Consider the following 13678-nt stretch of genomic DNA (forward strand, 5'->3'; position numbering starts at 1 on the left):
ATCATAGTGACTATCATCCCTGAGCAACAGTGTCATTAGAGCTGAAGGTTCCCTTTCATTAAAAGAAACCTCATAGAGAGAAATATAAGAATTAGTACTGAAAACGGGTCAAGATGGAGAATATGAGATTAAAATGAATAAGTATAGATAACTAAATACATAGAGACATAGATAAAGAGATAGATAGAGATTAGTAGATGGAATAAATAAATAAGAATGAAACAATAAATAAATAAGTAAAAACATGAATAGAGAAGCAACAAAGACAATAAAATAGAAAAAGGAGGGAAACCAAATCTAGGAAATAAGATGGACTTGAAGAAAAATTTAGGTGACAATGGACAAGAAGTTGCTGGATCCACGATTCCAGGTTCTGTAGTGGGAATTGAGTGAACAGTGAAATTCTTCTTGTGAAGTACAATGCAAATGTCATTGAAATGAGAAATTCCTTGTATATTTTTTCAGGTGTTGCTGGGAGTCCATTTCCAACGACCCTAGAAGCTAGAAACGAGGGCAGGGCTACAGAGGGACCCAGCTTCACCAGTACTGGGCAAATAGCAGGTGAGTGGAGTTCAGAAGCCACTCTACCATCCACACCTAAGCAACCAGCATTAGGCAAAGCTGCTGCTCAGTATCACAGTTGACAATCCAAAGACATCTGAGACCTTAGCTGAAGACATGTCAGCACTGGTAGATATGGCAGCAGGCGTATGCCTTTGCGTCACCATCAAGAGAAGGGTACCACTCAACACAGGCTTCAGAGGAGGTGGAAGAAAGAAATGAGTCAAATTCTAGAGCTTCCAGGACTTCAATCCACTAGGAGTCCTCCTTTCCCAGTCAGGAGCACCGACACCCTGGAGACAGTAGCATACGCTGAGAGTGGCTGGGGGTGGGGGTCGAGTGGCAGGCAGGTTGAAGTCAGCTGATGGATGAGTTGGAGACAACCCTAAATGTTAGGATTAGGCATTGTTTTCACATGTCCGCATTCACTCATCTTTCTATGGCACACTAAGCTCTGAGACTATGCTCCAAAGCCAAGCGAGGGTACGTAATGCACACTGACACCATGGCACTTGGGAAGGTCACTAGGTCTCAAGAAGGAGGAACAGCAAGAAAGACCTCTGGGTATGCAGGGGCAGGATTAGAAGCCAGAAGTCTTGGCCACGCATGGAATGGCGCCAAACTGCCACCATGGGAACCAACTGCATAGGAGAATGTGTCCCAGGAGAAGATAGGAGAATAGCATCATAGTGCCTCATGGCATCCATTGCCACAGGTGTTGCTTTCAGCACGAAAGCATCTCAACCATTGACCAAACAGAGCTGATATTGATGGACCTAGGAATGGCACTGAGCATGACCCAAGTCACGCTCCAGACTGAGCTGCTGATTGTAGGACTTGGAGATGAGCTAGCTAGCTGTGGACATCCTAGGAGTCCCTCGGTGACCCTTTGAGGCTAGGAAGCTCCCTGCTGTCCTCTGCACCAAGGGTGTGGTATGCAGGCAAGCTGCTGCCACGCTGGAGGTCAAAGCCTTTCCCCGCTGTCGTGACAGGGACCCCAGGAGTTTCCAAGGGCTTCACAGCAGCACCCGGCAGTGAGAGCACACGTGGAGACTCCGGCGCCCCAGGCACGACCTTGGGAGGCAGAGCAGGTATGCCAAGTTGGGAGCTTCTCCTCAGGCACCTCAGGCAAGCGGCCAGTGGCTAATGCCAGGAGGGAGTCGCTCCTGGTCAAGTGGGAGAGACCATCTTCATGAGCCGACTCTCCATGTGTTTGGGGGCCTTCATGGCAGCATGTCTGTCGCATCAGGTCAGATGTGAGTAGCTTGCGACTCACTCACTCTTTGGAGAGGTCTCAAAGAAGAGTTCTCCAACCACCTTCCCTATGGATCCAGCACATTCGGTGTAGTGAGGAGGAGGAAGGCTTTGTGACTTCTTGCTCCTGAGCTGCGCCTTTCTCAAGTCTAGTCTAGAAGCCGTTCCATGCTACCCGAGGTGAATGGGTAGTCCAAGCACACCGTGTGTCACCTCACGATCCAAAGGGGCAGCGTGAGCACAGAAGACATATGGGTTGGACCTCAGGGGCCTCGGTGACTTGGAGTTTGTTTGGTCCTGGCCTGGTCAGTGCCGTGCAGCTCTCCTGGCTGGATCAGTGACATACCTATTGGGAGCCCATTCTGGTGGGTGTGGGGGCGGTGGTGGAGCTGGTGGTGAGTTGGCGAGTGCAGAGGGACAGAGGGAGATAGGATCTTCAGCAGACTCCACACAGAGCAGGATGACCCCGAGGGCCTTGATCCCACCAGCCTGACGTCATGACCCCAGCTCACATCAACAGTCAGAGGCCTCCCGGACGGGGTCACCGCCCTTCTTGACCATCATTCTCTTTTCTTTGTGCGCAGGAACCACTCTAGGTCCTCGGAGTGAACCTTCTGGGACAGGTGAGTATCTTCCCTGCTGGCTTTGGAGGTCCAAAAGCAAACACATCTGCCAGTGCCCACTAGAAGTCCCGTTGGCTTCGTCACGAAACCCTGATAGGGCATAGGAGGAAGGCTTCGGGAAAGAGCGTTGCAGACAAGTAACGTGGCGAGGATTCGGCACAAACCAACGGGCCTAGCGGACCCGACTTGACATTACCTTGTCTTTGACCGGGTCCTACGCACTGGCTCTAACAGCGTCTCCAGGTTTCTTTCCTTCCTTTCCATCCCCGCGTAATAAAGAATCGATCCCAGAATTCACTAAATGCCATCGAGCCCCGCCTGAAAGAAATACAATGAGAGTAGACAGAACCATGCCTCTCTCTCAAGATACCTTGTGCTCCTTGCGTATGTGACGTGAAAGGAGCAAGTGGCTGTGTCATGACACTTCTTCCCAGTGCCTCTCATCCCTGAGTGACAGGGTGGTCAGGGCCCAACGCTCCTTATTGCAAGCTCTTATGGAGAGCAGCAGAGGACGATGCGGGTGTCCCCACTTCGAGACGCAGGCCGCCACAAAGATTCCAATTAACCATAACCAGAGACATAGAGAGATCGACAAGCGAGTCGATGACTAGGCGAGGAAAGAAATGAGGAAAGCAATGGGCATGACTGAAGAAAGTGGCCCCTAAGGAAGGAAGGCAACCAGTCCATCCGTCAATGGATCAAGTGAAAGGCTTGAGGCCCACCAGGAAAGAGTCAGGAGGGAAAGCCAATCTTGCAGGGAGGTCGTATTGGAGGAAAGGGCTCGCCGACCCTGGACAGAGAGTCCGTGGAACCACGCCTCCACGTTCTGTGGTGGGCACACGTGAGGGAAGGGTGAAATCCCGCTTGGGGAGTCCAATGCCAGTGTGTTTGAGGTGAGAGGTCCCTTGTGTGTTTGTGTCAGGTGTTGGCGGGAGTCCGGTTGCCACGACCCTGGAAGCTGGCAGCGTGGGCAGGACCGCAGGGGGCCCCGGCTTCACCAGTCCTGGGCGCATAGCAGGTGAGTGGAGTTGCGAAGCCAGTCTGGCTTCCACAACGAAGCGACGGGCATCGGGCCACGCTGCTGCTCGCGATCACGGTTGACAAGCCAAGGACATGTGAGCCCTTGGCTGGAGAATTGTCAGCCCTGAGAGTCTCTGGCAGCAGGCGTGTGCCTTTGCATCATGCTCCAGAGAGGCAACATGGCACGGGACCGCTCTCTGGGGATTGATGCCCTAAGGCGGAGCCCGCCGTGGTCTTGGTCTGTGGGGTCTCCCCTGCCACACCCCTGGAGACTCACCGTGTGTTGCCGCTGCCCTCTGGAAAAGATGAGAGTTTGCACGGGAGGCTCGTGCCTAGAGCTATCCTCCAGGAGAGCAGAGCCTAGCCAGAGCCTGGGAGGCTTCCAGGTGGATGGGGGCGCTTAGGGCCAGGGGCGGGGCGTGATCATTGAGATTCCAACTCCACAAGGTGGAATCAGAAGGATGGGGTCATGCACACCACAGGGTCATCTGCGTGTCTGTTTCGGCCGTGAGGCAGCATGGACAGGGGGGATGAGCAGGGCTCCTCCAAGGGGGGTTCACAGGGGAGCGCCATCCAGAGCTGGTTTTTCCTGGCCCGAGATGTGGCAGAAGTGAGGTGCAGCCGGCCAGGCGAGTCGATGTCTACGCAGGCATGGCTGAGGTTGCCTTTGGCTTCCCCGGTGGAACAGAGGGGCCCCTCTCTTCCTGGAGCACGGCCTTTGCCCCGACGCCTCCAAAGAGGGCAGATGGGGAAGTTGATGGAATTGCTCTCTGACCCCAGATGCCGCGAGAAGCGCTCTTAGCTGCGGTGGCCTGGGTTTGGCGCGGGGATGTGCTGCCCGCCAGCCCCGTGCCCTGGGCCACTGTGCCACGTCTGCGCCCTGGGAACGCAAATGCTGCCTGGTCTGGACGGGACGGCGTGGTTGGCAGGTTGGGAAGCGTTTGAGGTCTCGAGTGTCCGCTGATGTGCTGTCTCTCTTCTTCGGTTTTCTTCAGGGGGAACCGGCAGCCCGACCGCAAGTGCCAGAGGAGGTAAAGAAGGCAGCACCCCCATGGCCCCTAGCCCGGGACGGACCAGGCTGCGTTCCCGAGAGCAGTCAGGAGAGACCTTTGAGGCCCTAGGAAATGGCCCTGAGCGGGACCCACGTCGCGCTCCAGACTGAGCTGCTGATTGTAGGCCTTGGAGATGAGCTAGCTAGCTGTGGCCATGCTAGGAGTCCCTCCGCGACCCTTTGAGGCTAGGAAGCTCCCTGCTGTCCTCCGCGCCAAGGGAGTGGTCTGGGGGAATCTGCTGCCACCCTGGAGGTCAAAGCCTTTCCCCGCTGTCGTGGCAGGGACCCCAGGAGGTTCCGAGGGCTTGACAGCAGCACCCGGCAGTGAGAGCACAGGTGGACACTCCGGCGCCCCAGGCACGACCTTGGCAGGCAGAGCAGGTATGCCAAGTCGGGAGCTTCTCCTCAGGCACCTCGGGCAAGCGGCCAGTGGCTAATGCCAGGAGGGAGTCGCTCCTGGTCTGTGGGAGGGCCCAACCTCATGAGCCGACTACCCATGTGTTTGGGGCCATCAGGGCAGCGTGTCTGTCGCATTGTCTCTGACGTGAGTAGCTTGCCACTCACGCACTCCTTTGGAGAAGTCTCACGGAAAAGTGTTCTCCGACCACCATCTCTATGGATCCTGTGCATTCGGTGCCCCGAGGAGGAACGAACGCTTTGTGACTTCTTTGCTCCTGAGCTGCGCCTTTCTCGAGTCTAGTCTCGAAGGCGTTCCATGCTGCCCGTGGTGAGTGGGTAGTCCAAGCACGCTGTGCGGCGCCCTACGAAACTCAGGGCAGCGTGTGCTCAGAGGCCATATGGGTGTACCTCAGGGGCCTCGTTGACTTGGCGTTTGTTTGGTGCCGGCCCGGTCAGTGCCGTGCAGCTCTCCTGGCTGGATCAGTGACTTCCCTCTTGGGAGCCCGGTCTGGTGGGTGTGGGGGCTGTTTTAGGAGCTGGTGGTGAGTTTGCGGGTGCAGAGGGACAGAGGGAGAGAGGACCTTCAGCAGGCTCCACCCAGAGCAGGCTGCCTCCCAAGGGCCTTGATCTCACCAGCCTGAGCTCCTGACCCCAGCTCACAACAATAGTCAGACGTTTCCCGGACGGCGTCACCGCCCTTCTTGACCATCATTCCTCTTTTCTTTGGGCGCAGGAACCACTCTAGGTCCTCGGAGTGAACCTTCTGGGACAGGTGAGTATCTTCCCTGCTGGCTTTGGAGTTCCAAAAGCAAACACATCTGCCATTGCCCACTAGAAGTCCCGTTGGCTCTGTTAGGAAGCCCTGATAGGACATAGGAGGAAGGCTTCGGGACAGAGCGTTGCAGACAAGTAACGTGGCGAGGATTCGGCACGAACCAACGGGCCTAGTGGACCCGACTTGACATTAGCTTGTCTTTGATCGGGTCCTACGGACTGGCTCTAACAGCGTCTCCAGGTTTCTTGCCTTCATCTCGATCCCCGCGTGATAAAGAATCGATGCCAGAATTCACAACATCCCATTGAGCCCCGCCTGAAAGCAATAGGATGAGAGTAGACACAACGATGCCCCTCTCTCAGGATACCTTGTGCTGCTTGCGTTGTGAGGTGAAAGGAGCTAGTGGCTGTGTCATGACAGTTCTTCCCAGTGACTCTCATCCCTGAGCGACAGGGTCGTCAGGGCCCAACGTTCCTTTCCTTTGCAAGCAACCTCATGGAGAGCAGCAGAGGACGATGCGGGTGTCCCCACTTCGAGACGCAGGCCGCCACAAAGATTCCAATTATCCATAACCAGAGACATAGAGAGATCGACAGGCGAGTCGATGACTAGGCGAGGAAAGAAATGAGGAAAGCAATGGGCATGACTGAAGAAAGTGGCCCCTAAGGAAGGAAGGCAACCAGTCCATCCGTCAATGGATCCAGTGAAAGGCTTGAGGCCCACCAGGAAAGAGTCAGGAGGGAAAGCCAAACTTGCAGGGAGGTCGTATTGGAGGAAAGGGTTCGCAGACCCTGGAGAGAGAGTCCGTGGAACCACGCCTCCTCCACGTTCTGTGGTGGGCACACGTGAGGGAAGGGTGAAATCCCCCTTGGGGAGTCCAATGCCAGTGTGTTTGAGGTGAGAGGTCCCTTGTGTGTTTGTGTCAGGTGTTGGCGGGGGTCCGGTTGCCACGACCCTGGAAGCTGGCAGCGTGGGCAGGACCGCAGGGGGCCCCGGCTTCACCAGTCCTGGGCGCGTAGCAGGTGAGTGGAGTTGCGAAGCCAGTCTGGCTCCCACAACGAAGCGACGGGCATCGGGCCACGCTGCTGCTCGCGATCACGGTTGACAAGCCAAGGACATGTGAGCCCTTGGCTGGAGACTTGTCAGCCCTGAGAGTCTCTGGCAGCAGGCGTGTGCCTTTGCATCATGCTCCAGAGAGGCAACGTGGCACGGGACCGCTCTCTGGGGATTGATGCCCTAAGGCGGAGCCCGCCGTGGTCTTGGTTTGTGGGGTCTCCCCTGCCACACCCCTGGAGACTCACCATGTGTTGCCGCTGCCCTCTGGAAGAGATGAGAGTTTGCACGGGAGGCTCGTGCCTAGAGCTATCCTCCAGGAGAGCAGTGCCAAGCCAGAGCCTGGGAGGCTTCCAGGTGGATGGGGGCCCTTAGGGCCAGGGGCGGGGCGTGATCATTGAGATTCCAACTCCACAAGGTGGAATCAGAAGGATGGGGTCATGCACACCACAGGGCCAGCTGCGTGTCTGTTTCGGCCGTGAGGCAGCATGGACAGGGCGTATGAGCAGGGCTCCTCCAAGGGGCGTTCACAGGGGAGCGCCATCCAGAGCTGGTTGTTCCTGGCCCGAGATGTGGCAGAAGTGAGGTGCAGCCGGCCAGGCGGGTTGATGTCTACGCAGGCATGGCTGAGGTTGCCTTTGGCTTCCCCGGTGGAACAGAGGGGCCCCTCTCTTCCTGGAGCACGGCCTTTGCCCCGACGCCTCCAAAGAGGGCAGATGGGGAAGTTGATGGAATTGCTCTCTGACCCCAGATGCCGCGAGAAGCGCTCTTAGCTGCGGCGGCCTGGGTTTGGCGCGGGGACGTGCTGCCCGCCAGCCCCGTGCCCTGGGCCACTGTGCCACGTCTGTGCCCTGGGAACGCGAATGCTGCCTGGTCTGGACGGGACGGCTTGGTTGGCAGGTTGGGAAGCGTTTGAGGTCTCGAGTGTCCGCTGATGTGCTGTCTCTCTTCTTCGGTTTTCTTCAGGGGGAACCGGCAGCCCGACCGCAAGTGCCAGAGGAGGTAAAGAAGGCAGCACCCCCATGGCCCCTAGCCCGGGAGGGACCAGGCTGCGGTCCCGAGAGCAGTCAGGAGAGACCTTTGAGGCCCTAGGAAATGGCCCTGAGCGGGACCCACGTCGCGCTCCAGACTGAGCTGCTGATTGTAGGCCTTGGAGATGAGCTAGCTAGCTGTGGCCATGCTAGGAGTCCCTCCGCGACCCTTTGAGGCTAGGAAGCTCCCTGCTGTCCTCCGCGCCAAGGGAGTGGTCTGCGGGAATCTGCTGCCACCCTGGAGGTCAAAGCCTTTCCCCGCTGTCGTGGCAGGGACCCCAGGAGGTTCCGAGGGCTTCACAGCAGCACCCGGCAGTGAGAGCACAGGTGGACACTCCGGCGCCCCAGGCACGACCTTGGCAGGCAGAGCAGGTATGCCAAGTCGGGAGCTTCTCCTCAGGCACCTCGGGCAAGCGGCCAGTGGCTAATGCCGGGAGGGAGTCGCTCCTGGTCTGTGGGAGGGCCCGTCCTCATGAGCCGACTACCCATGTGTTTGGGGCCATCAGGGCAGCGTGTCTGTCGCATTGTCTCTGACGTGAGTAGCTTGCCACTCACGCACTCCTTTGGAGAAGTCTCACGGAAAAGTGTTCTCCGACCACCATCCCTATGGATCCTGTGCATTCGGTGCCCCGAGGAGGAACGAACGCTTTGTGACTTCTTTGCTCCTGAGCTGCGCCTTTCTCGAGTCTAGTCTCGAAGGCGTTCCATGCTGCCCGTGGTGAGCGGGTAGTCCAAGCACGCTGTGCGGCGCCCTACGAAACTCAGGGCAGCGTGTGCTCAGAGGCCATATGGGTGTACCTCAGGGGCCTCGTTGACTTGGCGTTTGTTTGGTGCCGGCCCGGTCAGTGCCGTGCAGCTCTCCTGGCTGGATCAGTGACTTCCCTCTTGGGAGCCCGGTCTGGTGGGTGTGGGGGCTGTTTTAGGAGCTGGTGGTGAGTTTGCGGGTGCAGAGGGACAGAGGGAGAGAGGACCTTCAGCAGGCTCCACCCAGAGCAGGCTGCCTCCCAAGGGCCTTGATCTCACCAGCCTGAGCTCCTGACCCCAGCTCACAACAATAGTCAGACGTTTCCCGGACGGCGTCACCGCCCTTCTTGACCATCATTCCTCTTTTCTTTGGGCGCAGGAACCACTCTAGGTCCTCGGAGTGAACCTTCTGGGACAGGTGAGTATCTTCCCTGCTGGCTTTGGAGTTCCAAAAGCAAACACATCTGCCATTGCCCACTAGAAGTCCCGTTGGCTCTGTTAGGAAGCCCTGATAGGACATAGGAGGAAGGCTTCGGGACAGAGCGTTGCAGACAAGTAACGTGGCGAGGATTCGGCACGAACCAACGGGCCTAGTGGACCCGACTTGACATTAGCTTGTCTTTGATCGGGTCCTACGGACTGGCTCTAACAGCGTCTCCAGGTTTCTTGCCTTCATCTCGATCCCCGCGTGATAAAGAATCGATGCCAGAATTCACAACATCCCATTGAGCCCCGCCTGAAAGCAATAGGATGAGAGTAGACACAACGATGCCCCTCTCTCAGGATACCTTGTGCTCCTTGCGTTGTGAGGTGAAAGGAGCTAGTGGCTGTGTCATGACAGCTCTTCCCAGTGACTCTCATCCCTGAGCGACAGGGTCGTCAGGGCCCAACGTTCCTTTCCTTTGCAAGCAACCTCATGGAGAGCAGCAGAGGACGATGCGGGTGTCCCCACTTCGAGACGCAGGCCGCCACAAAGATTCCAATTATCCATAACCAGAGACATAGAGAGATCGACAGGCGAGTCGATGACTAGGCGAGGAAAGAAATGAGGAAAGCAATGGGCATGACTGAAGAAAGTGGCCCCTAAGGAAGGAAGGCAACCAGTCCATCCGTCAATGGATCCAGTGAAAGGCTTGAGGCCCACCAGGAAAGAGTCAGGAGGGAAAGCCAAACTTGCAGGGAGGTCGTATTGGAGGAAAGGGTTCGCAGACCCTGGAGAGAGAGTCCGTGGAACCACGCCTCCTCCACGTTCTGTGGTGGGCACACGTGAGGGAAGGGTGAAATCCCCCTTGGGGAGTCCAATGCCAGTGTGTTTGAGGTGAGAGGTCCCTTGTGTGTTTGTGTCAGGTGTTGGCGGGAGTCCGGTTGCCACGACCCTGGAAGCTGGCAGCGTGGGCAGGACCGCAGGGGGCCCCGGCTTCACCAGTCCTGGGCGCGTAGCAGGTGAGTGGAGTTGCGAAGCCAGTCTGGCTCCCACAACGAAGCGACGGGCATCGGGCCACGCTGCTGCTCGCGATCACGGTTGACAAGCCAAGGACATGTGAGGCCTTGGCTGGAGACTTGTCAGCCCTGAGAGTCTCTGGCAGCAGGCGTGTGCCTTTGCATCATGCTCCAGAGAGGCAACGTGGCACGGGACCGCTCTCTGGGGATTGATGCCCTAAGGCGGAGCCCGCCGTGGTCTTGGTCTGTGGGGTCTCCGTGCCACACCCCTGGAGACTCACCATGTGTTGCCGCTGCCCTCTGGAAGAGATGAGAGTTTGCACGGGAGGCTCGTGCCTAGAGCTATCCTCCAGGAGAGCAGTGCCAAGCCAGAGCCTGGGAGGCTTCCAGGTGGATGGGGGCCCTTAGGGCCAGGGGCGGGGCGTGATCATTGAGATTCCAACTCCACAAGGTGGAATCAGAAGGATGGGGTCATGCACACCACAGGGTCAGCTGCGTGTCTGTTTCGGCCGTGAGGCAGCATGGACAGGGGGTATGAGCAGGGCTCCTCCAAGGGGGGTTCACAGGGGAGCGCCATCCAGAGCTGGTTGTTCCTGGCCCGAGATGTGGCAGAAGTGAGGTGCAGCCGGCCAGGCGGGTTGATGTCTACGCAGGCATGGCTGAGGTTGCCTTTGGCTTCCCCGGTGGAACAGAGGGGCCCCTCTCTTCCTGGAGCACGGCCTTTGCCCCGACGCCTCCAAAGAGGGCAGATGGGGAAGTTGATGGAATTGCTCTCTGACCCCAGATGCCGCGAGAAGCGCTCTTAGCTGCGGCGGCCTGGGTTTGGCGCGGGGACGTGCTGCCCGCCAGCCCCGTGCCCTGGGCCACTGTGCCACGTCTGTGCCCTGGGAACGCGAATGCTGCCTGGTCTGGACGGGACGGCTTGGTTGGCAGGTTGGGAAGCGTTTGAGGTCTCGAGTGTCCGCTGATGTGCTGTCTCTCTTCTTCGGTTTTCTTCAGGGGGAACCGGCAGCCCGACCGCAAGTGCCAGAGGAGGTAAAGAAGGCAGCACCCCCATGGCCCCTAGCCCGGGAGGGACCAGGCTGCGGTCCCGAGAGCAGTCAGGAGAGACCTTTGAGGCCCTAGGAAATGGCCCTGAGCGGGACCCACGTCGCGCTCCAGACTGAGCTGCTGATTGTAGGCCTTGGAGATGAGCTAGCTAGCTGTGGCCATGCTAGGAGTCCCTCCGCGACCCTTTGAGGCTAGGAAGCTCCCTGCTGTCCTCCGCGCCAAGGGAGTGGTCTGCGGGAATCTGCTGCCACCCTGGAGGTCAAAGCCTTTCCCCGCTGTCGTGGCAGGGACCCCAGGAGGTTCCGAGGGCTTCACAGCAGCACCCGGCAGTGAGAGCACAGGTGGACACTCCGGCGCCCCAGGCACGACCTTGGCAGGCAGAGCAGGTATGCCAAGTCGGGAGCTTCTCCTCAGGCACCTCGGGCAAGCGGCCAGTGGCTAATGCCGGGAGGGAGTCGCTCCTGGTCTGTGGGAGGGCCCGTCCTCATGAGCCGACTACCCATGTGTTTGGGGCCATCAGGGCAGCGTGTCTGTCGCATTGTCTCTGACGTGAGTAGCTTGCCACTCACGCACTCCTTTGGAGAAGTCTCACGGAAAAGTGTTCTCCGACCACCATCCCTATGGATCCTGTGCATTCGGTGCCCCGAGGAGGAACGAACGCTTTGTGACTTCTTTGCTCCTGAGCTGCGCCTTTCTCGAGTCTAGTCTCGAAGGCGTTCCATGCTGCCCGTGGTGAGCGGGTAGTCCAAGCACGCTGTGCGGCGCCCTACGAAACTCAGGGCAGCGTGTGCTCAGAGGCCATATGGGTGTACCTCAGGGGCCTCGTTGACTTGGCGTTTGTTTGGTGCCGGCCCGGTCAGTGCCGTGCAGCTCTCCTGGCTGGATCAGTGACTTCCCTCTTGGGAGCCCGGTCTGGTGGGTGTGGGGGCTGTTTTAGGAGCTGGTGGTGAGTTTGCGGGTGCAGAGGGACAGAGGGAGAGAGGACCTTCAGCAGGCTCCACCCAGAGCAGGCTGCCTCCCAAGGGCCTTGATCTCACCAGCCTGAGCTCCTGACCCCAGCTCACAACAATAGTCAGACGTTTCCCGGACGGCGTCACCGCCCTTCTTGACCATCATTCCTCTTTTCTTTGGGCGCAGGAACCACTCTAGGTCCTCGGAGTGAACCTTCTGGGACAGGTGAGTATCTTCCCTGCTGGCTTTGGAGTTCCAAAAGCAAACACATCTGCCATTGCCCACTAGAAGTCCCGTTGGCTCTGTTAGGAAGCCCTGATAGGACATAGGAGGAAGGCTTCGGGACAGAGCGTTGCAGACAAGTAACGTGGCGAGGATTCGGCACGAACCAACGGGCCTAGTGGACCCGACTTGACATTAGCTTGTCTTTGATCGGGTCCTACGGACTGGCTCTAACAGCGTCTCCAGGTTTCTTGCCTTCATTTCGATCCCCGCGTGATAAAGAATCGATCCCAGAATTCACAACATCCCATTGAGCCCCGCCTGAAAGCAATAGGATGAGAGTAGACACAACGATGCCCCTCTCTCAGGATACCTTGTGCTCCTTGCGTTGTGAGGTGAAAGGAGCTAGTGGCTGTGTCATGACAGTTCTTCCCAGTGACTCTCATCCCTGAGCGACAGGGTCGTCAGGGCCCAACGTTCCTTTCCTTTGCAAGCAACCTCATGGAGAGCAGCAGAGGACGATGCGGGTGTCCCCACTTCGAGACGCAGGCCGCCACAAAGATTCCAATTATCCATAACCAGAGACATAGAGAGATCGACAGGCGAGTCGATGACTAGGCGAGGAAAGAAATGAGGAAAGCAATGGGCATGACTGAAGAAAGTGGCCCCTAAGGAAGGAAGGCAACCAGTCCATCCGTCAATGGATCCAGTGAAAGGCTTGAGGCCCACCAGGAAAGAGTCAGGAGGGAAAGCCAAACTTGCAGGGAGGTCGTATTGGAGGAAAGGGTTCGCAGACCCTGGAGAGAGAGTCCGTGGAACCACGCCTCCTCCACGTTCTGTGGTGGGCACACGTGAGGGAAGGGTGAAATCCCCCTTGGGGAGTCCAATGCCAGTGTGTTTGAGGTGAGAGGTCCCTTGTGTGTTTGTGTCAGGTGTTGGCGGGAGTCCGGTTGCCACGACCCTGGAAGCTGGCAGCGTGGGCAGGACCGCAGGGGGCCCCGGCTTCACCAGTCCTGGGCGCGTAGCAGGTGAGTGGAGTTGCGAAGCCAGTCTGGCTCCCACAACGAAGCGACGGGCATCGGGCCACGCTGCTGCTCGCGATCACGGTTGACAAGCCAAGGACATGTGAGGCCTTGGCTGGAGACTTGTCAGCCCTGAGAGTCTCTGGCAGCAGGCGTGTGCCTTTGCATCATGCTCCAGAGAGGCAACGTGGCACGGGACCGCTCTCTGGGGATTGATGCCCTAAGGCGGAGCCCGCCGTGGTCTTGGTCTGTGGGGTCTCCGTGCCACACCCCTGGAGACTCACCATGTGTTGCCGCTGCCCTCTGGAAGAGATGAGAGTTTGCACGGGAGGCTCGTGCCTAGAGCTATCCTCCAGGAGAGCAGTGCCAAGCCAGAGCCTGGGAGGCTTCCAGGTGGATGGGGGCCCTTAGGGCCAGGGGCGGGGCGTGATCATTGAGATTCCAACTCCACAAGGTGGAATCAGAAGGATGGGGTCATGCAC

At 58.0% G+C, this 13678-nt stretch overlaps 1 protein-coding gene across 5 annotated transcripts in view; it reads left to right on the forward strand.

The window, feature by feature from the left end:
• The window catches only part of LOC119877648 (submaxillary mucin-like protein), a 58395-nt gene that overhangs the window by 9705 nt on the left and 35012 nt on the right, over window positions 1-13678 (forward strand). For all 5 annotated transcript variants that reach the window (XM_038577313.1, XM_038577316.1, XM_038577317.1 and 2 more), the window contains 16 exons: window positions 466-561; window positions 1554-1652; window positions 2400-2438; window positions 3361-3456; window positions 4454-4489; window positions 4792-4890; window positions 5642-5680; window positions 6610-6705; window positions 7703-7738; window positions 8041-8139; window positions 8891-8929; window positions 9859-9954; window positions 10951-10986; window positions 11289-11387; window positions 12139-12177; window positions 13107-13202. In XM_038577313.1, the coding sequence (XP_038433241.1) occupies window positions 466-561; window positions 1554-1652; window positions 2400-2438; window positions 3361-3456; window positions 4454-4489; window positions 4792-4890; window positions 5642-5680; window positions 6610-6705; window positions 7703-7738; window positions 8041-8139; window positions 8891-8929; window positions 9859-9954; window positions 10951-10986; window positions 11289-11387; window positions 12139-12177; window positions 13107-13202 (1140 nt within the window). The remainder of the gene's footprint in view (window positions 1-465; window positions 562-1553; window positions 1653-2399; window positions 2439-3360; window positions 3457-4453; window positions 4490-4791; window positions 4891-5641; window positions 5681-6609; window positions 6706-7702; window positions 7739-8040; window positions 8140-8890; window positions 8930-9858; window positions 9955-10950; window positions 10987-11288; window positions 11388-12138; window positions 12178-13106; window positions 13203-13678) is intronic.

Source organism: Canis lupus, chromosome 27, assembly GCF_011100685.1.
Source record: "Canis lupus familiaris isolate Mischka breed German Shepherd chromosome 27, alternate assembly UU_Cfam_GSD_1.0, whole genome shotgun sequence".
In the NCBI taxonomy this organism is placed as follows: Eukaryota; Metazoa; Chordata; class Mammalia; order Carnivora; family Canidae; genus Canis; species Canis lupus.